General features: G+C 39.4%; 1 protein-coding gene across 1 annotated transcript; it reads right to left on the bottom strand.

Moving 5' to 3' along the window:
• Positions 1-101: 101 nt before the first annotated feature.
• Positions 102-25,758, bottom strand: rims3 (regulating synaptic membrane exocytosis 3). Its single transcript, XM_058047826.2, has 7 exons — positions 25,578-25,758; positions 20,984-21,304; positions 9,566-9,707; positions 9,383-9,495; positions 8,356-8,457; positions 8,134-8,273; positions 102-7,373 (listed from the first exon to the last, which is right to left on the bottom strand). The coding sequence occupies exons 2-7, from the start codon at positions 21,258-21,260 to the stop codon at positions 7,161-7,163; spliced, it is 987 nt and encodes a 328-aa protein (XP_057903809.1). The 5' UTR covers positions 21,261-21,304; positions 25,578-25,758; the 3' UTR covers positions 102-7,160.

The raw sequence follows: 25,758 nt of genomic DNA, 5'->3' as shown, positions 1-25,758 counted from the left end.
TGATCTGGCAACATACCTTATGAAGGCCTGATGATGATTGACATCAGGTGTGCTGAGGTGGCTCCGCCCCCGGCAGAACATAAGATACACACAAAACAGGATTTGTGATTCAACTTGACTTTAATGACTTTGCGTCCAGAGGTCAAAGGGCATGCAAATACAGGCTTCTGAATCGGAAATGTTTTTTTTTGTTTGTGTGTGTGTGTGTGTGTGTGTGTACCCCTCAGTTTGTGTTGTTTTCTTAAAAAATTACGTGCACCGTAAGTCATCAATTTTGCAGCGTACAAACCACAAAAATACCAGTTTTACATTATCAAATACTGCACATAGAAAACATTTACAAAGCACGGGTAGAAAATTACAGCTTCTCCCTTTTTTTTTTTTCTTCTCTCGCTTGATTTTTGCCTTAAAATGCATCCACCCACGTGACGCTGTCCTTTTTTTTTTGCAAACACCTCAGTGGAAAGGTAATATTATAAGGCCTGTTTAGAGCGGACCACCAGCAATGTGGATCAAGGTTCAACTTTGTGTTGTGTGTGTGTGTGTGTGTGTGTGTGCTTGTGTTTCTTTAATCAACTTTTTTTGTCCTGTTGCATTCAGGGACACTTGTGCTTTGCTGGCTTGGGAAATTGACCTAGAAAGTGTGGTTGGGGGGGGTCTTAGGATGGCTACTTAGGAAACCTGTGCTGTGATTTTTAACATTTAGCAACATGGATGAAGACAAATTGACACTTAAAGTGACACAAAGAAACAAACATCATGTCTGTTCCTGTTCACATGAAAGCTGCTACATTGGCAATAAAGGAAGTACAAATAGCAGATATCGTTCCTGCCTGAGGTGCCGCAAAATGGGATTGGAAGTCTTAATTTGTCCGCCACACAACTCTGAAGTATAGCCACTGTTAGAGGCTACAGTCAATCGTTATTGCCTGTGAAATAAAAGCCAAAGCTCGTGCTACTTTAAGATTAGGGTTGCATCATTCTGGGAAAACATTCCGTGGGAATTGTTTGGATTTTATTTCATTTATAATACTCATTCGGCAGGTATTCACATTAAAGCAAATTGAGTTGGTCAAAATGTTTAAAAATTTATGTTCTATTACTTTTACTTCAAGTATTAGCATTTCGTTAGTACTAGTAATAGTCAATTATTTCTACTATATTTCAATGTCATATTTTATAGCTACTATTATAATTATTGTTATTATTTTATTATTAATAATATTACTAAAGTGGTAGTAGTATTCCTATGACGTTAAATTAGTGCCGCATTTTTTAAAAAAATATATATTTTGAGAACTAAGTTTACAAGAAAACAATTTGTAAATGAATGAGAAAAAGTCATAAATTCACCAGAATAAAGTTGTAAATTTCCAATAATTTTTTCTGTAAATTAATGAAAAAAGTCATAAATTCACAAGAATAAAGTCGTAAATTAATGTAAAAAAAAGTCACAAATTTGCGAGAATAAAGTTGTAATTTGACAAGAAAAAGTTACAAATTCACAAGAAAAAGTGACAAATTCACTAGAATAAAGTTGTAAATTATCAAGAAAATAAGTCATAAATTCACGAGAATAAAGCCTCAGAAAATGCCTGTTATGACAGGGTATTAAAATAATCTGAGATTTCAAGAATATAGTCATAAACGTACAAGAGACAAAAACTCACGTAATGACACGTAATATTACGACTTTTTCTCGTGAATGTACTATTTTTTTCCCTCATAAAATGTAGAACTTTATTCTTTATATAAGTAAAAGTTAACATTTTAAAATTGATGTTGAATTTAAAAAAATACTATTATTATTTATATTGCATTATTAGTTTGCATGCTTTTTTTTTTTTTTTTTACAAATTATCCCCACCGGTTCCTCTTGTTTCCCAATACAATTTTAAGTATATTAAATTCCAATAATTCCTCAGCAAAATTTCACATGGAAAGTTCCCAGAAACCCTATTTAAGCTACAGATTTTTTTATGCGGATTCTTTGCATCTCTTCAAAATCTCCTGTCACTAGGCAACTTAATCCGCCTCCTCGCCGAAAAATGACTCCACGTGATGGACAATGAAATACAAGAATAATCAGCGTAACCATGCGGTAAATAATATCATGTACAAAAGTCAAATGCTATCAGCCTGATACTTGGTTCAGATATGTCAATAACTAATGAGTTAATTCATGCTCATTTCACTCACTGAGCTGTTTTCTTCAAGGGAATACACAAATAATACAGTAGAGTACAAGTAGTAGTCTAAAAAGACAGTACTGTAAAAGTAAAAGACATAAAAGGTACACTGGTTAAGAAATACATTCATAAAACTCTACATTTACACACATACTGTATATATAGTATATAGATATTGGATGTAGAACTCCAGTAACAATATTTCAAGCAAAATACATTTGTCAAAACTTTGTGTGCTACAATAAAGTGAAGCATTGATGTCTCTTTTACAATAACAATAATCATAATAATAATAATAATAATAATAAGGCCATTGTAAACTGAACAAGCCCTCATCTTCTTAGACACGACCTCCTCGCAATATCGCCTCTCTGCTTACAAAAATAAAATACATTTGCAACAGGTTGATTGAAGATACAGTACGTTTTTGTTTTTTTGCACGCAACATGGTAGCTGTGGACATTCAAACCTCACATTAACAAGAAATCTTCATCGAGGGGTACAAAGCTTTACGTCAGGGGTGTCCAAAGGGCGCTCGGGGACTTTTTTTTTTTTTTTGGTGTCTGTCCCTTGGCATAATCCACAATTAAAACCAATATGATTCGGTCAGTTTTTCCCCAGTCCTGTGTCGTTCCGTGAATTGGAGTGGCTACAATGTTATTGTGCGACTGCTAAATAGCCCACCATGGGGCCAAGGAATGTTGCAAGTGCCACCAATTCACTAAAGAAGGTGAGAAACACCCTTGAATTGGATCTCTCCAGGACGTATGGGAATAACTTTGAATCCGTTTGTCATTTACTACTATTTCACATTGTTTTATGCACGTAAAAGTATAATTATTCTCCCTAAAATGTATGTTTTGTTACGTTTTGGGTGTCTGGAACAGATTCCTAAGGCGAAAATCACCTTGGTTTTCACAGATTTCAAATTAACGATGTTCCAATGGGTCGACCTCGGACACAATGGAGGGATTATGCCCCCCCCCCAGCTGGCCTGGGGAAGTCTCAGTGAGCAGCACGGGGGAAAAGTTTGGCCTACATCTGTTTTATTATTGTGGCTTATTCTAAATGTAAACTTTGGTGTGTTTCAAATATTTAGACAAACCATCCTCAGCATTGCTCACTGTTGGTAAATAACACGCCATGGGGCCAAAAGAAAGTTAAATTCCTTCTCTCCGGGATGTAATCAAAATTTTTTTGATGCAATTCCGACATTTTGGAACAAATTAACAACAAAAAAACGAGGTTCCAAGGGTTTGACCTCGGGGCACAGTGGAACTAAAAACCAGGAAGTCTGTGCTTCCCAACTAAGGATGCAGCCCCACAACCCGGACCCTGATAAGCTGGAAGAAAAGGATGACTATAGATCTACATTGGATTGGTTGTAGCGTTTTTACCTCACAAAATGTATCAAAATGGCCCCCAAACAACACAAACTTTGGACACCCCTACTTCAAAAAAAAAAAAAACCCAAAAACCTCCCATTTCAGTGCTTTCACATTCAAAACGTTACCACACAGGCTTCAACTACTTTCATCTCAGGAAAGAAAAACAGCAACACATGATAATGAAGTGATAGAAATCTTTTAAAAAATCTTCATATCCCCCAAACGTGCATCCTTTACCCATCTTGACTTCATTGAAAATATCTCCATCTCTATCCTTCACTTCTACACTCGTCCAGTCCTCACTCTCGTTAGTCGCTGCACACACTCACACCTCACGTTGAAGAAAGGCAATTTTATATTTCACGTTGCTTTTTGGTTGCGGGATTCAAAAAGACGCTGATAAATAAGTTGAGTTGTTTCCTTCTCCACTTCTCTTGTCTTAAGGGATCACCACACAAGCAAAGACTGTCGGAAAAGCTCCAAAACACTGCCATTAATGTCAATTTTTTTTTTCTTTGTTTTTTTTTTTTTTTTGCAAAGGAGTAAACATTCAGCAGTGAACATGGATTTGGATGGGGGGGGTTAAAGTGGAATTTTTTTTTAGGAATCACAAAAAGATTGGTGTGCAAATACAGTATTTGTACTTATTTTACATCATCATGCCAGCTGTCCACAAAAAGACATATATATATATATATATATATATATATATATATATATATAGAACACCATACAATATTATAGGTGAATAAAATTGAAATCAGTGAGACTTTTGTTGGCTGTGAGGATAAAAAGCCTCCAAGAGGAATGAAGTAGAAATGCAAACGCGTACTTGGTGCTCATCAGCGGAATGTACTTTAGTAACAACATGCACTGCTAACTCTTCAGTCACTCCATAGATAACAGTAAACGTCAATAGCTTCCTCCTTTTTTTTGTTTTCTTTTCCCGGAAAACAACTACATTGAACTTCCTGCTACACCTTTTCATGTGTGGAATTCATCTTTGAGAAAGTGCTACAAGTTAAACTGCCCTGTTGTTGTTCAAAAACTATGAAAAAAAAGCAACAAATGAAGCAAAAATAATAATCATAAATAAACAAACGTGCAGATACAATTCCATGCTGGCATTCAATGAAAAGAACCACATAGCGAAACAGCATAGAAGTATGTGAGAGAATATTATTTTACAATAAAGTGCTGTATGGAAAAGAAACCTACGCTAATCTATACCCGAATCAAACATCTGTACTTTTCGCATCAGTCGAGAAAGGGTTAAAGGTCATTGGTATCAAGTGTGGGTGTGAGGCCTCCTTATTCCCTCCCATGCTGAGAAAGTCAAACGTTGGTTCACAGAAAAAGATGCGAGTGATACTCCCTCCTGCCTGGGGAGCACATTCACCCTTTATAAAAGGTCCCGTATTATGCTACTTGCCTTACAAAGCTGTAAAGGTTATTTTAAGACATGTAGCGAAGCCTGCTTTTTTTGCAAAGCTACTGTCCATGAAGTTCTTAGCTTATACACAGGCTAGGCTCACATCGATGAGTACGGAGATTTTGTCTCCAACTCAGATGGCAGATCTCAAAGGGTTTTTTTTATATGTGTAGCGAAGCCTTGTTTGTTTTTATTTTTCAAAGCTGTCTTCCATAAAGTGGTAGGAATTTATATAGGGCACGATCATGTCCACGAGGAAGGAGTTTTGTTTTTCAAGATGTCATGAAAACCAGACTGGCAGAGGTCTAAGTTTTATTTTAAGATGTGTAGCGAAGCCTGCTTTTTTTGCAAAGCTACTGTCCACAAAGTTCTTAGCTTATACACAAGCTAGGCTCACATCCATGAATACGGAGATTTTGCCTTCAACCCAGTTGACAGATCTCAAAGCTTTTTTTTTTTTTAATGTGTGTAGCGAAGCCTTGTTTAGTTTTATTTTTCAAAGCTGTCTTCCATAAAGTGGTAGGAATTTATATAGGACATGATCATGTCCACGAGGAAGGAGTTTTGTTATTCAAGATGTCATGAAAACCAGGCTGGCAGAAGTTTTATTTTGAGATGTGTAGTGAAGCCTGTTTTTTTTGTACTAAAGTATTTTTTCACATGAACTTAGTCTGTACAGAGTTTGGCTCACATCCATGAGGACAGAGTTTTTGCCTTCATGATGTCATGAAACCAGTTGGTATAGCTCTTTGTTTTAATATGTGTAGCGAAGCCTGTTTTGTTTTTTTCAAAGCTATGCTCTATGAAGTGGTAGGTATTTACACAGGGCATGATCATGCATGCCCACGAGGAAGAGGTTTTATTCTTCAAGATGTCTAAGTTTTAATTTTAAGACATGTAGCGAAGCCTTGCTTTTTTCCCCACAAAGCTACTGTCCATGAATGGGGCAAGCTTATGTCCATGAGGAAGGAAATTTTGCCTTCGTGTCGTCATGAAACACAGTTGGCATAGCTCAAGGCTTTATTTTAATATGTGTAGCGAAGCCTTGTTTATTTTAGTTTTTCAAATCAGTCTTCCATGAAGTGGTGGGCATTCATATAGGGCATGATCATGTCCACAAGGAAGGAGTTTTGATGCCATGAAAACCAGGCTAGCAGAGGTCTAAGTTTTATTTTTAAATGTGTAGCGAAGCCTGTTTTTTTTTTGTTTTTTTTTCCTCCCACAAAATGTTTAGCATACACACTGGGCAAGCTCATGTCCATGAGGAAGGAAATGTTGCCTTCAGGTTGTCAGAGCTCTATTTTAAGACGTGTAGCAAATCATATAATAAACCCCCCACCAAAAAAACTCCAAAGCACCTCTTTCTCTCAACAGTGACGGAGATGATATATTCTGCTGCCATTTGGAGGTTCGAAACAGGCTCTGGGGGAACATATTACGGTTGGAACATCATTAAAACAATCCATTTTGCATAATAGGAGACCTTTCATATGAAGCCGTGTGTATTTCCCAGCATCCCTTTTGTGCTCAAGGCAAGTGTTTGATATTTTATCCAACGCCCTTCAGTGGAAATAAAGCGGCACTCTCTTATATTACATTGGTCAAAGGCTAAATGAGTGGTCTACAAAAGGTTGCAAGCAAACATGCAGAATGCAGCCAATACAGACGTGAACACAAGGAATTGTGTAACCACCAAGCTATACTGTATATGCTGTACTTATGTATGTTTTACTGTATGCATATCTAGATATAGTCAGCCCTGCCCTGTACAACAATAGCAGTGTTGCTACCTCACCTTTCATTGGCTCTGCTACATATCCATACGCTATAATGTTCTACTAGATCATCTACACGACTAGAAGAAGAAGAAGAAGAAGGATTGCTTTGGTTTTAAAAAATAAAGTTTCTTAGTTTGGCATAGAGAGTTTAGAAAGTATGGAACTGTGGAACCTTGAATGAAGGTTATGGCACCGTGAAGCATGGTGGGGAGTGGGAAGGGGGGGGAAATGCTACGTTTTGGGGTCAAATATGCCGCAGCGATGACTTCTTGGAACTAATACTCGCTAGGTGGCAATGTGCGTGATGGACGTGGAGCTCTTGGAGAGACAGTCTGGAGTGGTATGTACAGTACCGGCGCTTGAATGACTCAGCTTAGGTGCACGAGGGGCTGGTGGCGCTCTCCAGCGACGACTGAGAGAGGCGCCGGGCGAGGGGTCCGATGCTCGGGTCTGCCAGAGAGGAGGTAGGGAACAGCTTGTACCAGCCGCTGACTGTGGCGGAGAGGTCCAAATCCTCCAGCAGGATCTGGGCCATTCCCATGAAGCACTTGTGGTCCATACGCCCGTAATCACCCCACACTATTACCTACGGACCAGGACAATAAGGTTGATGGCTTGTTATGCAAGGGTACGTAAACAGTATCCTTCTATAGTCTTTTAAGGTATAATACAGTATCATGTACACAGTACAATGATTTTGTTTACTCAAATAAATTACTTTTATTATTATTATTAAAATTGCATTTTTATTCTGGTAAAATTACAACTTTTTTTCTTCAATAATTTAAGGTTTTACTGTGGTCATACTGTTTGGTGGCTACCTTACATTTATATGTTTATGACTTCAATAAAAAGATAAATATTTGTACATAATTCCCATAAAATTGCATGATTAAATATATATTTATTATATTGCATTATAGTAGAAATAATATTTTTATTTAATAAACAATAATATAAAATAATAGCTAATAATAATATAAATAATATGATTAATAATAATACTAATACAATATAAAATAATATGGTTATTAACAATATAAATAATAACAATAAGCACAAAAAAAATGAATAAACATAAATATATTTTATTTATGAATGCAATAAAATTTTTACTCCCATTAAGATTAAATTGTTTTAATCTGTCTGTCAAGTCAATTCAAATTACCTGATACAATTTTTTAAATTATTTCAATTCCACATTTTTTATACTTACACCAAAATGTAAAAATTATATTCAAAATATGAGTTCATTCTTGTAATATTACAAGTACATGGACTTTTTCTTGTGTTTTTGTACGAATAAAAATAATTGTATACAATTGTATTAAAAAGGAGTGAAATACCTGGAGGACTTTGCCCTGAGGACTCTCATCAAACAGCAGAGGCTGCTGGTAGCTGGGGTCAAGGTTCTTCTTCACGACTTTGGTTTTCTTCTTCGCCAAGCACACTCCATTCTCCAGGACGTACACCTTCACGTAGGTCGCTACATGTGGCAGAAGAAGAATACAAAATACAAATGAAAGAAAATCATGAAAACTAAAAGGTGCCCGCTGATATATATATACCGGGTATATTCCTGGATCCTGGTTTGGGGATCAAGCCTCTGGCCTGGTTGACTTCCACCTCCAGCTGACCTCCTCTGTCCACCATGCCAACATGGACGTCCCCTGCAGAAAGATTTTTTTAAATTATTATTTCCAAGAAAATCCTCATCCAGAGGTCTTTGCAAGAAGCTTGGCTTTATGCGCGTTGCCTTTTTTACCACTAGAGGGAAACATAGAGTTGTGTGTGTCCTTACTGAGCTATATCCATATATCCTATATTCCATGCACAATAACTTTATACGCACTCTCCTTGTGCTTTAAGGTGCTTTTCACCTTTACAACTCCCTGTTTCTTTTTGGTGCTTAGAATCTCATAGTTTGCTTATGGGGGTATAGTTTAAAAAAAAAAACTGAGGGAAAATTAGGGTGTTACAAGAAAATGACATGGGTTGTGTATTTTTTAGATTATGCCTATATTTATACATATTTTTAATATAAAATGCAAATATAAATTGGCATACGTCAGTTCACATTGGATACATCATGCTTTTCACATATTCTTTCACGTATATATGCATTTAAAAAATATTTATGTTTATTCTCATAAAATTACAGTTCTACACAGAATTTTAGTAAAATATAAAAACAATGTCTAGTATAATTAAGACTTTTTTCTTGTAATACCATCTTTTTATTCATTATAATTATGCATTAACATACCTATGCATGCTAAAAAAAAGTCTATATATTTGTATTGCATTGTGTGTTAGTGTTATGTATACAGTATGATATGTACTTTAATATGTGTAGCAAATCCTGCTTTTCATATATATACACATATATATAGTTTAATATGTACTATTTTGTGTGTGTGATCCTATACCATATTAGCCTGCAGAATATAAGACAACCCCTTTTTATGAGGACACTGATAGATAGAAGCGTGTCTATAGAGGCGTAAAGACTAAACTTACAAGCAAATCAAAATGTGCAGTAAGAACAACTAGAGCAGAATAAAAAGTACTCGGTCCACTCTGCTGGTGGCTTACCCATGGGAGGTGTAGCTAATGTTTGCCGCCCGACAATCTGAGCGGGGCCTAATCCATCCAGGAAGTCGCTGAACTGGCTCTCGGGCCCGAGGCGCGTGGTCGGGAATACGAACCTGAAAAAAGGCCGGGATGTCAGCGTGGGCTCGGTGTTATGAGAAGCATTTTCACGAGGCGGACGCTCACGTTCCATCGGAGCTGTTGGAATTGGTGCTGCCGTCTGTGGAGTCCTTGCTGCCCTGCCGCGTCACCCGGTTCCTCATCTCCACGGCGATGCCGGTCTCCGTGCTTCGTCGGATTGTGCTGCGGAGCTTCTTGGTGCCGCCATCTGAAAAGGAAGACTTTTTAAAATCATCTTAGAATGCAGTTGGAAGTCAAATATGAAGCAGCAGATTTAAGAACTAGAAATTGGAATTTGCATAAAAATTGCATGAGAATGCCAAGCACATTTTCTGTCATGACCATGGTTGAATGGTTTATCTTGGAATTCAACCTATTATTAGTCCAAAAATATGCATATTTAAGATAATTATATGTATTCTTGAATTATCTCACAACGGGCACAATAATCCCTAAACTATGCCAAGCAAAAACTCAACTCTGAACCCCTGATGTCACTTCCTGTTCACCCCCACTCATCTCCCCTTGCACAAGAACACATAAACGCAACTTTTATGTCCAATATATTGGGTAATAGTAGTGTAAAAGTGACTATAGGGGTGTTATTTAATATCTGGAGGGCTCTAATTATGTTAAACCCATCATTAGAAGGTTGTAAACAGGTTTATTAAGCTCTAACTACAAATATGTTCCTTAAATGAGGAATCCTAAAGCCACTCAGTACAGATAATTATTGGACATATTGTTTTTTTTAACACCGGACATCCATAACCAGTGTAAAATTACTGTAAGAAAATATTCTGTCGTTAAAGTTTGTGAAGGATACTAGCACTTTGACGCTATGATCTGCTAAATGCCGTGACATGTCTTCAGCATGCTTGACAATGGCGACTGTAAGAGCTATTCCCAGCTTTAATAAAGCAACAGCAGCAGAATCGTCTCCTGTGATGACACTCGATATCTCTGATAAAAGGATGTGCTCATGCAGCATCAGCATCAAAAAAAAAACCCTCCAGAGTTCTTTCTTTCTTCTAGATACAGCTTATGGATGCCCACACGTACAAAAATGCTAATCCTTTGGAACGTATGTGCAACGTGAGCAGCGCTTTCAATCCTGAACTGCATGTTAAACACCGGATAACAAAGCTTCCCTTTTGTGGTGCAGACGTGATGACAATAGGAAGCGGCGGCACGTCCTCCTCGTCTATAGGTGCCCACGCGCTGCAGCCCAGTGAAGACTTTTAAGGAGAGAATGCACAAACTGTCACATTTATAAAAAAAAAACATGGACGCCACTTCATTAGCCCTCCAAGCTCATTAAGCATCCTCCTCATCACCATGACAACGCCACACCGTGGAGGAGGCTGAGCAGAGAAAAGTGAGGATTATTTTTCTGGAGACGGGGGGGCTACGAGGCGTGCTCCCAAACTTCGCTGCCGCTGCTATGACAACCCACCCGGACCACCTGGAGACCGCTGGCGCCATGGAGACAAGCTCAGCCCTCAATTAAACCACACACACTTTGTACAATATTTTAGAATGAATAAGGTTATATTGCAATTGTAAGCGTTCCACCACCATGCATCAAGTAGCGTTCAACTTCATATTCATTTACCAGCCGGACCCTCCCCTCTCATTAAAACAGCCCCCAGTAAGGTGCAGTGATCCTTCCTTCCTCTTTAATCCCCCCCTACTCTGCGCTCCCCCCCTTTCCCATTACCATGGCAACACAGTCTGCATTGCACCAAGAGCCCCGGCCGACATGCTCCCCTCATAAGCCTTTCCCCTCTCGGAGAGCCTTGCCTTCATGTCACTTAGAGTGCTTATTATTTTTATCTTTAGCTCCTTGTCTCCTCGTCCTGTAAACACGCTGTGCTCAAACTTTTTCCACCGTGGGCCACATACGGAAAAATTGAAGGATGCGGGGGCCACTTGATACATTTTCAGCATGAAAAGCGCTCAAACCAATCCGATGTAGGTCAATACGTGCTAGGCTGTATTAGCTTTGTGTTGTACACGATAGATGGCATCATGAAATCCTGCAGCTTCCTGCATCTTTGTTCACTTCCTGTTTGGAGTCAGTCCGATTCTCAATTTCCGATACCGATATCAGCCGATAGCAATATGTGTAACATGGTGGAATGAACACAAATGTGTTTTTCAATATAGATTTTCATGATTGGGAAAAAATAAGATACCGATATACATTTTTATACTGATATCGTATCAATGATTATTGGACCTCCCTAATAATAAGAATACGGAATATGTAACCACAAATACCTCAAAATAATAATTCCATCAATGGAAAAATAGAGATACAGTCATCCCTCGTTTATCACGGTTAATTGGTTCCATGACTGCGATAAGTGAATTTCCACACAGTAGGATTCTATATTACTAGTTAGAGCAAAGAAATACATTGTAAATATTTCTAAATATAATCTTTAGCATGATTAGAGCCCTGTAGATGTGAAATAACACCCAAATAGCCATCTTTAGACTCCTGTTATTAATTGTTTACACCGCAATTGTTTGCCCAACTGGAATGTGCAGGCTACAGGATCACTGCAGGAACACAACCTTTAACCTTTAGCAAGCAAGCAAGCTAACTTGTTAGCCTCTGATGTATTTACTGGACACTCAAGAACTGGTTTAAAAAGAAGCCGAAAATGTACCACTTCCACATGGAATGGGAGGACTTCTTTCATGTAATTATTAATGCAGATTTGTAATTTTTTGGGCTGCAAATGACCCCCAGGCAGCACTTTGGACAACCCATGCTATTTAGTGCCGGTGACATACAATAGCTTAACATGTAACAGCATGTCCCATCCAAACCAAACAAATAAGCACTTTTTTTTTTTTTACTTTTCCCTGCAGTTCTACTCCCTTGTATTCATCTCAAGTAAACACACACGGTAATTAGTGCTCGTCAGACATGAAATCTGTGCGGGGTTGAAGTGCTAAAAAACATTACATAAGCTAGAGGGGAGGCTGTTTAATTGTCTCCTGATGGCTCCACTATGATACCAGGGCTAAGTCATCCCAGGAGACTGGCAAGATAGCAGGAAGCATGCAGTGTGATGACAGGCAAACTTTGTGCACATAAAAGGTATGAAGTGCAACCCACATCTTAGATAACAAGTCACATGGAAGCAATGGAGTCGCTTCAATTGTGAGAATAAAGCCCCACGCATCGTATTTTGTGTGAGTGGGGGGGGGGATCAGTGGCTCATTAAAGCTGCTCTGACATTTGGAGAGAACACTGATGAAGCCTTTTCTCATTATGTGCCGTAATATGGAATGCTGTTTTTAGCCTCCCCGGCTGCACCCACATGCCAATTGGATGCACCGGTGACGGCAGCGAGCCGCCATGCATAGCAACAGTAACCAAGCACGGGTGTCGGCCGATGAAAGATTTTTGTTGTGGCGGCGTCTTCACTGCTGGGGCCGCCTTGCTAAATTTGGAGCCCTGAAAAGACGGCGGCTTCAAGGTGGAGAGTAAAAATAGAGATTATTTATAGATGAATGCGTTACGCTTACGTAAGAAGAAAATGACGCTTGAGCGTTTTTCTTGATTGGGAAGAAGTGAAAAAGGAAAAACTGATGCAAAAGTTGCAAAGGACCAGGAAAGGGTTGGACCATATCGGCATATTGTTTTCTGCAAAAAAGCCAATATTGGACATCCCTAGTTAAATATACTTTAGGAAGCAAAATGTCCAGTTTATTTTACTTAAATGATATAATGTCACATATTTTACTCTATGTACATTGAATGTAATATAAGTACAAATTTACAGTATATGTGAAAAAAATCAATTGATTTTTTTCAATAAATTCCCTTAAATTTACCAAAATTTTGTTTCAAATTTAAAAAATGGATTATTTGTAATTCACCTGATCTGATTAAAATTGTACAAAATTTAAATTCATTTCTACAAAATGTCTAGAAAAATTAGAAACATTCATGTACATTTAAATATCGTGTATATTTCTGACTTTAATTTAGTTCAAAATCTGACAAATTAACTGAAAATTAAAAAAGATTAAAATGTGACAAACATTTTATGATATATTAAATATATATCAAATATATTAATCATTAGTCATTAGTCATAAAGGACTTTAATTTAGTCCATAATTAGTTAAACCAACCGCTTCTCTTGTATACTAATTAATATAACCAATTAACTCAAGACAAAAAATATGCCATTTTAAAAATGGAGGTACAAAATAAGACAACAGGACAGCTGACTGCAAGTAACTACATCTTCCGGTAGCTTCTGCTGGTAGCCTAGCAACTCCACGCTGCTGCTCCCAGCATCTCCAGACCGGTAAACACGTGCTCGATGATGCCTGCAGTGATATGATGGTGCATGAGGGGTTCAAAAGGCACCTCCTGTGTGATACGGAGAACAGGAAGATCTCAAGGGACGACCCTGGTGACCGGTGAGAAGTGATTAGCCTTTTGCACGCATGGGAAATGGTTTCTACTAATGGAGAACCTCCATGTGCGGCAGGATGTCTGCCCGTGAGTTAATATGCGGCACAGGCTTCTGCCTAATGTCAATTAATTACAAGCGGAGGGGGGGGGGGGCAATCTAATTCAGAAGTCATTTCCCCAACTGGAGGCTTGATGCTTGATGAGAAGAAACAGAGCTGACTAATGTTTTCATCATATTCATTCTTCCCGTCTTTTCACAGAAATGGCACTAAAAGGTTAACGGAAAGATGATGATGATGATTTCAACATGTCGCAGACTGGAGAGGAAAATGGCATTTGGACTTTCAGAAGCAACATCGGCTCATGTGGACTTTCCTGCACTGCAGCATAAGTCTGTCTGTTTGTTTACATTGGCTGGGGGGGGAATGCATGCATGTGTGTGTGTGTGTGTGTGTGTGTGTGTTGTTTGTTCAATACACCAACCACTCAAGGGTGTTTTTCACTCAGGAACGACACAGGTAAGTGTGTATGTTGTGTGTCATGGGTTTGGTACACCAATACACACACACACACACACGCAAACATGCAATACACACTAACCCCCACATGTACAAGCCACAAACCCAAACACATTATACACAAAAACTAGGAATGTCCGATATTGGCTTTTTTGCAGAAAACCGATATTGTCCAACTCTTAATTTCCGATACTGATATCAGCCGATACGGATACCGATACGTCTTATTTGAAATATCTCCTGTGGTGGAATTAACACATAAGTGTTTTATACGGCATTTTTTATATCGGGTTTTTATGATCTGGAAAAATCCAATAACAATATCAGCCGATAATTATGGGTACCGATATTTATTGAACGTCATTAACAAAACACATACAACATAACCGGGAGGTGCTGGAGCCTATCCCAGTTGTCTTCAGCCAATCACAGGGCACAAATAGACAAACAACCATTCACACTCACATTCATACCTATGGACAATTTGGAGTCGCCAATTAACCTAGCATGTTTTTGGAATGTGGGAGGAAACCGGAGTACCCGGAGAGAACTCGGGTCTCCTAGCTGTGAGGTCTGCATGCTAACCACTTGAGCGCCATGCAGTCCTCAAGGAAAATTATAAGCATAAAATTGTGTGTGTGTTAAATATATGTCCTGCCCCCCCCCCCGGAGAAATTTTGTTAACTCAATGCAACTCACGAGTCAAAATACTGGATATAACCCTGGATATAACCCATACATGCATACACACAAGACACCAACACACATGCACAACTCACTAACCCATGTTGATGCAAAAGCAACAACACACTAACCCACAATGACACCAACACATGTCACCAAACACATTCCACACACAACACATACAACGTGAAGTTGTGAATGCCTTCCACCCAGAGACGTACTGTGATGCCTCAGACGGCGTGTTGTGAGGCAGTGATGGTTCCAGACCAAGCAAGACTTGAGTCATCTTAATGAAGAGATTTTCCCTGAAAAGCACCAACTAATCACTGAGAGCGCTGCTGCCAGAAGGATGACTCAGAATGAGAGAAAAAGTAGGACACAGTGAAGCAGCCCTTTGTAATTAGAGGTCAGGACAGTGGTATTGACGTCTTGACTATTTGCCGTACTCTTTGGGGAATTAAGGATATTATTGTTGGCTTTTTTTTTTACCCTATTTGGGGCTTGCAGCATCCCGCTGCGGGTTTTATCTAAAACTACATCTAAACTGGTTCTGGGTCAGTTCTTATTACAACCACATGGGTCCGTGGGCCACAAGTTAAGGACTGGGCTGGAGGGCCGACTGCAAAAAACACTAGTCAAAAACATCTGCGACAGTAGCGCCGCTGTTTTTAGAGACTTGTTACAAACTGCAACTACAACTGTATGAATACTAATACCACCCTGCTGTGAAAATCACGAGCCAAAGATCCTCGATGTGACAGGAGCACTCTGCTGTTGTTAAGCACTGACTTCAAAAATGCTAGTCAAAGTTCCTCCTCATGCCATTTCTAAGCACGTACAGCAAAATGCGAGGCAAAGATCCTCTATATGACAGGAACAGCTTCCTGTATACGACCTCCCGCAATAATACACCAAAGATCCTATATATTACAGGAGCTCTCTGCTGTTTTAAGCATCTATTGAAAAAAATGCTGTTTGATGCACCTGAAGCAAAACACTAGTCAAAGATCCTCTATGTTATAGGAGCTTTCTGTTGTTTTAAAGCATCTACTACAAAAACACTGACCAATGCTGTTTTTAAGTACCTGCAGCCTGCAAGTACCTGCAGTCAAAGATCCGCTATGTGACAGGAGCAGTTTGTTTCTTAAGAACCTACTGCGATAAAACGTCAAAGATCCTCTATATAACAGGTGCTCTCTGCTGTTTTAGGCATCTACTGCAAAAATGCTGTTTTTAAGTACCAACCAATGCTTTTTTTAAGTACCTGCAGTAAAACGGTAGTCAAAGATCCGCTATTGACAGGAGCTTTCTGTTGTTCTAAAGCATTTACTATAACAATGCTGTTTTTAAGCACCGACCAATGCTGTTTTTAAGTACCTGCAGTAAAACGCCAGTCAAAGATCCTCTATATGACAGGAGCGATCTGCTGTTGTTAAGTACTTACAGCAAAACGGTAGTCAAAGATCCGCTATGTGGCAGGAGCAGTTTGTTGTTTAAGAGCCTACTGCAATAAATCATCAAAGATCCTCTATATTACAGAAGCTCTCTGCTCTTTTTTAGCATCTATTCTGAAAAAATGCTGTTTGTTTTGTTACTGCAAAAACACCAGTCAGTCAAAGATCCTCTATATTACATTAGCACTGCTGCTGCTTTCAAGCACTTACTGTCAGAGATACTCTATATCAGTGATTCCCAACTGGCAGGTTGGTCATGTTAATTTATGCATTATTTGTATGCATGCAGTTCCCCATTTGCTTAATAAAATGACTGAATAAATTCACCTAAAATGCACTTTGTGCATATAATAATCTTTAAAAAGGTGACATTTGGGGTTGCAACTTAAGGTATAAAAAGGTATTCCATGAGAGTGGAAACTGATAAATGCGCTGCTTTTATGTCTCAGTGAAGCATACTTGTGCCACTATACATCCACAGCAGTAAACATGCCAATAAGGAAATAAAAAACTATGGAATGTGAAGAAGAGCCTGGTTGCCGAGTGGGTGGAGTGAGATGACACACTGCCAAATAAATGCACATATACACGTACACTTACATACATATATATGCATGCATATATTCCCACTACGGCAATCCTTCCATTATTAATCTAACACTGCTTTGGTGTGCTCAGTCCCCAGAGGGGCGCCCCTCCTGCGAGCTCTGCGTTTGCAGTCATGGATGAAGCGATGAAGCTCACACAGGAGATAAAACCGGGCTCGGCGGAGGAGTGAGTCACCCCTCAAAATCCGTGGAAATGCTTTGTATACGTGCCTTCCTTGGGTGAGTGAGACTAATAATAGCAGGCAATAAATACACCACAGGCAGAACAAAAATGTCATCCCAAAGCTGGCCCGTAACAAATCCTTGAATTAGGACCCGAACATGGACTGCACCCGGGACGTGTTTACATTGCACGCATGGATTTGTGATGCAACGCGTGTTATGTAAGCAGCAAATCATGCATGGAGCTCATTGAAACAGACACACTCTTGTCTTGAAGAACATGTCGGACCTACTTTGGATCAATGAGGAAAGGAGGACTGCGGGTTCAGGTGTGTTACAGGCCACGCCCCTCAGCTTCGACTGTGTTTACTTTGCATCATATTACATTTTCTTATTTTCTTTATCTACATGAATGAACGCCTCCCAGTATAATACGGTGAGAGACTACTTCACTGACCAAGCAATAATGCCTGTAATGGTTAAGTGTCCCGAGTGAGATTATACAGTAAAAAAATATGCCTCGTCGACAAAAAAAAGGGTCATTAGGTAATATTCCAAGCAGAACACGCTGAGAGATAGGAGATAGGCAATATACATACTTGCCAATGTAATGCCTTGCTTTAGTGGTTCATGTCAATTAACCTGAATATAAAACAGCCAGCACGAGTCAACTCATTCAGCTGATGGTTTCAATCCCAAAATGCCCCGAATCATATCAGACACTGCGGTAGTCATTAAATAATAACAAATAAATAGGTTCAGGATAAATTATATCAGACACTGCAGTAGTCATTAAACAATAACAAATAAATAGATTCAGGATAAATCATATCAGACATTGTTATAGTCATTAAACAATAACAAATAAATGGGTTCAGGATAAATGATATCAGACATTGTGTCGTCATTAAATAATAACAAATAAATAGGTTCAGGATAAATGATATCAGACATTGTGTCGTCATTAAATAATAACAAATAAATAGGTTCAGGATAAATTATATCAGATACTGTTGTAGTTATTAAATAATAAATAAATAGGTTCAGGATAAATGATATCAGACACTGTTGTAGTTATCAAATAATAACAAATAAATAGGTTCAGGATAAATGATATCAGACATTGTGTCGTCATTAAATAATAACAAATAAATAGGTATAAATAAATAAATAGGTTCAGGATAATAATTAATATATAATATTGATATTTTAAAAAATAATTAAAAACTAATAATAAATTATTATTTCAGGATAAATGATATCAGACACTGTGGTATCCTTCTTCCTCTACTAAGTTTTCCATCGTTTTATTTCATTTTTCTAAACCACCTTTCTGCTGCTGTAATGTAGTATAATTAGTATAATATAATATTGTGTTTATTCAGTGTACTAGACCCCAATGACCAATTAACCCTGTGGCTTATTGCCTATCGGCTGTCCAACCAAGCACAGAAAGTGCTGCAGGGGGGGGAGGGGGAGCCGAGACCCCAAGGCCGCCTCGACCGCCCCCCGTCAGCCAATCGATGAGCCTGCCATTCAAAACGTGGCGCCCTGACAACAGAGCAGATTTGACCGTTAATGAGCACCAGCAAGGAAGGTCAAAAAGAAGCCTGATTGAAATTGACTGAGCGCAGGAAGAAGATGAGGGTGGGGGCGGGGGGCACACGTCATTTTAAGTCCCCATTTTTAGCATTGAGAAAACAATTTAGCCTTGTTCAATAAACAGCCTTTGCAGCACATAAATGGAATCCTGATGCTTTTTCATGTGAAAGATTCATCTAAATATAAACTAAAACATCAAATCATGCCATTACATAACAGAACACCTCCTTGACGGTAGTACTTTTGGGATATAGGACATCGGATAGAGAACAAATCTCCACCAAGGGGTCTAAAATCACAATATTCCGGAATACTCTTCCATAGAAAGCACTCCAACAAAGGGGAGCTATACGGTATAAGGGCGTGAAGAAGGGTACACGATCCTGTGATTTAGTTCCAGGCGAGATATGTTCTCCTAGCAGCTGAGAACATCTAAATTTAGACACCCCCCTCTTCCTTTTCTTCACATCCTCAGCCCCTCCGAGCCTCCTCATCCTTACTTTGCCTTCATCAACATGAGCACAGAGGTAAACCAGCATGGGGTGAAGGGGGCCCGAAGCTCCCGTGGCGCTTGTATCGACAACCCTCCCTAGACCCACCGTGCAATATCGTCCCAACACGTGATGGACCAAGCACAGGTTACAATGCAAGGAATTGATTTGCACGTTCACATGTGAATGACAGCATGTGTTCCTGTTTACACGGCCTGGTAGACATATGGTGACTCTGTTAGCGCTGGCACTGCTAATGTGTGTTGGACATGCACACGCCTCATTGTCACGCCTCCACTCCATTCCATCTCATGGAGGAGAGAGAGAGCGTTTCAAAGGAACGGGACCAAGGATTTGGTATTACAGCTTCAACTTTACTTTCTGGTGTCTGGAAGATGACCGAAGACAACAAAGTTTGGACTGTAGAGCAAGAAAAAAGGTTCCATACAGACTCAAAAGGTGTAAATAAATACCAATAAAAATGCTACAAAGGGTCCTATTAGTGTTCATCCTAGGTTCTTAGTGTTCATCAGTTTGTTGGTTTGGGGCAACCACATTATCTTCTTATGTTACTACTTTATTCTCCTAAAATTACCTTTTTATCATTATTATTCAAAATATATATTGAAAATTACCGTCTCATCATTATTATTAAATATATTTATATTAAAAATGAACTTTTCATCATTATTTTTAAAAAATATACATTTAAAATTACCTTCATATCATTATTATTAAAAATATATATATTGAAAATGAACTTTTTGGCATCATTTTTCAAAAATATATATTGAAAATGACCTTTTCATCATTACTTTGCTAAAAAAAATATATTGAAAACTACCTTTTCATCATTATTTTTCAGAAAAATACATATTGAAGATAACCTTTTCATCATTATTATTACAAAATATATATTGAAATTACCCTTTCAGCGTTATTTTTCAAAAAGTAAATATTGAAAATGACCTTTTCATCATCATTTTCAATATCTTTGTTTGTATGGCCCCATACTTTTTGCATATGTATGGAAACAGTGTTTTTAATAAACACCATTTTTAATGAAGCAAATTAATTTTCCCTGGTTTTTGTGATGAAGTGAATTAATAAAGTGCATTGCTCTTCCACAAATAGGATGTATGGAGCCTTCTCAAACGTAAGAAACTATGAAACCTCAGCATATGACTAGTTTTCCTCCTTCCCACCAGGAGTGAGTGGGTTTGTGTTGACGTCTGAGGTATAAAGTAGCTCTACTGCACCAGCATGATATCTATAATTATACCCGCAGGACACAAATCACGCCCAAATCATGATCATCCTTCTTCATAAGTACAAGCTGATACTGCAAACGTTATGTTGAGGAGGAAAGGGGGACAAAGAGAGAGAGCATGGTAACAGTGAGAAAGAGGAAAACGGCGGAAAAGGAAAAGGTCGCTGTGACCCACAGATGATGAAGTCTAAGGTGCTAAAAAGGATGAAGTGTTTGGCTGAAGATAAATAGTCAAAGAGTACACTGACCATGCTGGTTTAGTTGTTGCGTGCTCTTGCTCCACTGTGACAAGCCCACGATAGCCACCATCTTGGCGCCCAGGCTGGAACGCCGCTTCTTGTTGCCGGCCAGAGACGTCGTCTCGGGACCCCCGCCACCACCACCGCCGCTGGGACTCTTCTCCAGGTTGTACATCGCCCCCGAGATGCTGGAGGAGCGCACCACGTTCCGAGCTGCCACGCTCAGCCCGCTGAGGGTGCTCAGCCCGCCCGGGCTGGGGACCTCCACGGAGCTACTGAGCATCATGGTCCCGCTGGTGTGGAGGAGGGGGCAGGAACGCTGTAGTGGGGCTGAGGGAACAACAATGGAGGACATAAGTTACTCACGTCAGTCAGATTAATTTTTTTATGCAGAACAACAAAAAGCAGAAAGGTCATCTGGCGAGGAGGGTGCACTTGAACAAACATCTCCAGTCATGGCCTGCTGTTGCCTGGCCAAACTTGTCAGCTGCTATTTGTCTACTGTGTTAGGCTGGAATCATATTTGGGCTCATGTTTACTGTTCTCATAAATGATCATAATCATAGCATAAACACCATTGTAGCACGTCTACCGTACATGATGTGAAAATGACCTTTTTAAACGTCACTTTACACCTCAGCGATGCAGGCGGTGTTATTTAAAAAGCCAAACAATACCATCTGAGCGTCTGCAAACACTTTTTATACACAATTTGTACGGACCGGTGCACACATTCTTTATGCTACAGCACCCATTCCTGTTGCAGGATGTCATAAATAATACATATACTGTAGAGTGAATTTGCCCTTAATACGTCTTTAGAAATTAAAAGGAAATGGGCTTCTGTTGCCGCTTGTCACCAAAATGCTGACTGCTCCAAAAATACATCAATTGTTCCTGTTTGAAGGGTTGCGATATAAGAAGATTTTGCTGTTTTGGAAGCCAACAGTAGTGGATGCAAGGGGGGGGGTCGGTTGGTGCGCAGTGAACAGAGGAAATGAGGATAAGGGAACAGATAGAGAAAGTCTGCCAGTCATGAGAGATCAACAGAATACATCTGCTCTCACATAGAAGAAAGAGAAGAAAAGGTGGGAGGAGAGGATGATTCAAGATGAATAGGTACAGAAGAACCGCCATGGATTTGACATGCGACGTTATAGTCGTGTTAAAATTGAGGACGCTTTGTGTAATGTTATTATTTTCAAACTGGATTATTTCCCAGCAAAAACAGCATCACTTCCTGTAGTGGATTAGGAGTAATTATAAAAAAAATGGATGCTGGAATATACTAGAAATGTGTTTCACAGACGGGGGAGTAAATCAGCAACAATTTATGCATTTATTTATGTCTTAAATGGCTTACTTACTGTTATTATGCCTACTGTATTGGGTAATACAAATTAAAAGGAGACTATAGGGCTGTTATTTTATGTCTAGAGGGCTTCACATGTGTCCCAACCAATGGACTGACCTGTATTTAAACATTATCCAAGCTATTCTTCATCCATTATGATAATCGTCAAGAATTGTGCTGCAGCGGCCACAAAGATGCACTAAAACGGATGACTCTTCTCAGGAAATGTTTGGAATTGAGCCTCCTTGATGATAATCATCAAATCCCTTCGCTCGGGGTGTATCATTTTAAACGCTCAATTTGCTCGGCCCTATTTTACACACTAATCCCCGCACAGCTGAGCTAGCAATACAGACTTTTTCATCTCTGCGGTAAATCGATACCCCACGTTCAGGGACAAAAGTATTGGGACAGCAACAGGAAGTGGGGGGTTTTTGAAGGTAGTCAAAAATGCTACTGCACAATGCTTGTCAAAGATCCTCTATATGACAGAAGCACTCTGCTGTTTTGAAGGACCTGCTGCAAAAACACGTCAAAAAGCGCTTTGCTGTTTTTGAGGCTCTTCCGCACAAAACTAATGCAGGTCAAAGATCATCTATATGACAGGGCTGCTTTGTTGCTTTTAAGGACCTGCTGCACAATCAAAATGCAAGTGAAAGATCCTCTAAATCACAGAAGCTCTGTGCCGTTTTTAAGGTCCTGCTGCACAATAAAAATGCTCGTCAAGGTCCTATATTACAGGAGCACTCTGCTTTTTTAAAAGGTCCTGCTGCAAAATAAAAATGCTAGTCAAAGATCCTATATAACAGGAGCACTCTGCTTTTTTTAGGGTCCTGCTGCAAAATAAAAATGCTAGTCAAAGATCCTATATTACAGGAGCTCTTCTTTTTTAAGAACATGCCGCACAAAAAATGCTGCTCCATTTTACAGGAGTACTATGCTGTTTTTAAGGAGCTACTGCTGCGAAAAAAATGTCAAAGATCCTCTATACGACAAAAGGGCTTTGTTGGTTTTCAGACTCTTCTGCACGCAAAAAAATGCAAGTCAAAGATCCTCTATAACAGGGCTACTATGCTTCTTTTAAGGACCTGCTGCACAATAAAAATTGAAGTCAAAGATTCTCTATATCACCGATGCTCTTTTCTGTTTTTAAGAAGCTGTTGCAAAAACACTCGTCAAAGATCCGCAGCTAAGGATCTGCACAAAAATGCAAGTCACGGATCTTCTATATGACAGGGCCGGTCTTACTGCAAAAAACACTCATCACAGATCCTCTATATACAGACAGGAGTTAAGTATCGGCTGTATTTAAGGGCGTACTGCAATATGCAAAGATCCTCTATACAAAAAGGGCCACTGAAGGCTGAAAAACACTGATCAAAGATGATGGCAGGGCCGCTCCTCTATATGACAGCAGCACAGCTGTTAAGAAGAACTTAGCGTACATAAAAATGCTAGTCAAAAATCCTCCATATGGCAGGAAAGGCAAGATGGAGTTATTCCACATTTTTTTTGCATTTGCATCAATTCCCACGGCATCAAAATTATATAGAGTATGCACATTAACAATAAACACAACAGGCATGCATTTCTTTTTGGATGAATTTAGTGTTTTGTTGTGTTCATCACAGGAAGTGAGGGAAAGTCACTCGGTCAGCAGCAGCAGCAGGGGTCTTGAAATAAAAGTCAGAGTGGAATGGAGGGAAAGTGGGTTAAGAAGAGAAGGGTGATGGATGAGGCCGAACGCTTTCCTGACTCATGGCTGCGTTCCCTGGTGACTAATGCGGTCAAGTGACACATGCAACCCTCCTTTGCCCCCCCCCCCCCCACACACCTCCCATTTGGCTGGGGTGTACAGTAGTGCACACACACCCCTGTGTATGCGGATAGGTGAAATAAACTCATGTCCGAAGCATATTACATCATGTGTCATGTGACAATGGCTGCTAATGCATTTTCAGAAAAAAAAATATTTGAGTACCAGAAAAATGGCAGCCATCTGCATGAAATAGCTGCAATTCCTAAATGGGACTTAATTGAAAGTGAAAGTCCACCTTTATTTTATATGGTTTGCTTTCATACCACCAAAAATGAGAATAAATACAACAAATATCAGTATGGTGAAGTCCAGAGGTCACCTTTGTGTGTCTAAAAAAAGACTCTTAGAATTGATTTTTTTTTGGGGGGAGGGGTACTGTTGCAAGTCCTTGCAAAAAAAGGTCACAAGAAGCTTTTTAAAAAAGTAGATCCAAAAACAAAATGATTCTGACCCCTTTCTGATGTGCGCCCCCATACAATTTTGTTGACTTACCCCTCCCTCAACAGGCTAAAGCATACATGCGGCAATACGCAATATTCTCGCCATGCATGTTTGCCTTTGCCCTTTTCCACTGATCTGATCAAAGAAATGCCATCACATATGTGCATACTCCATATTCTCTTTGATGGAAGCCTGGCCTTTAAAAGTAGCCATTTTATCTGATGCCATGTATCCTCAAACACATGCTAGTGTGTTTGTGTTTGGCACCATCACAGTTGTATAAAAAAAAACACCAGTCTCCATTCATTGGGTACATGAAATGATTGGAAAAATGGCTTTCCACAGCTTGAGTCTCTTCCCAGTTCTCAGTTCTCAATGGATTACACAGAGGATCAAGTGGGAGTCAGACATTGGATTTCAAGAGTTAAGCACATGGATAATTATCCTCTTTCTCCCCTTTTTTTTTTTTCAAAATGAGCCAAAAAAGTGCCTGCTTGCCTTCCCAAAGCCAGTAGAAGTAGTCACGCTATTCTCGGAGCTTAACTGCTGCATGTGTCAACAATACCAAAACCAAAACCAGATAGGTTGACCTCACTCCCATCCAAAAACACAGACATTTGCGTACGTATGCACTCCTCCTGTGTCTGCCATCTGATATAATCTCACACCTCAGCATGCCACGTGCTGCATAATATGCTTATGAAAATAATATGCTTACAGTATGTGCTCTACATTCATCATCACACGCAATACCCAGCATGGAAGAGACAAGACAATGCATGCACCCTTTCACTTCCTGTGACAACTTTCACTGACAATGACTCAATCAGTGAGGTCTGCTGCAGCACAAGTAAATCACTAAAACTGTCCAAATATCCTTTCAAAAGCAATTCAAAACTGCATTTACTTCAAAATGCATGCATGACAACAGTGATTCTACACCATTGCGTTACATTGTGCACAATGTGGTGCTGAAGCTGAGCACTTACCACACGGAGAGTCGAAGAGGAAGAGCGGTGCGCGTCGGAGGTTGTCAAATAACGGTGCGTTGGTTTAACCTGGCTATTAGTGTCATTGTTCGGGTGGTATTTTGGCGGGTGATGTGGTAAAAACTGCACGGCTCTGTGGCTCCGGTTGCTGTGCGGCTGTTGGCGCTGCATCCAAGGTGGG

This window comes from Doryrhamphus excisus, linkage group LG7 (genome assembly GCF_037039965.1).
Source record: "Doryrhamphus excisus strain RoL-2023G ecotype Guam linkage group LG7, RoL_Dexc_Guam_v1.1, whole genome shotgun sequence".
Taxonomy (NCBI): domain Eukaryota; kingdom Metazoa; phylum Chordata; class Actinopteri; order Syngnathiformes; family Syngnathidae; genus Doryrhamphus; species Doryrhamphus excisus.
Note: the sequence above shows the minus strand (reverse complement) of the source record. Positions and strands in the feature narration are given on the sequence as shown.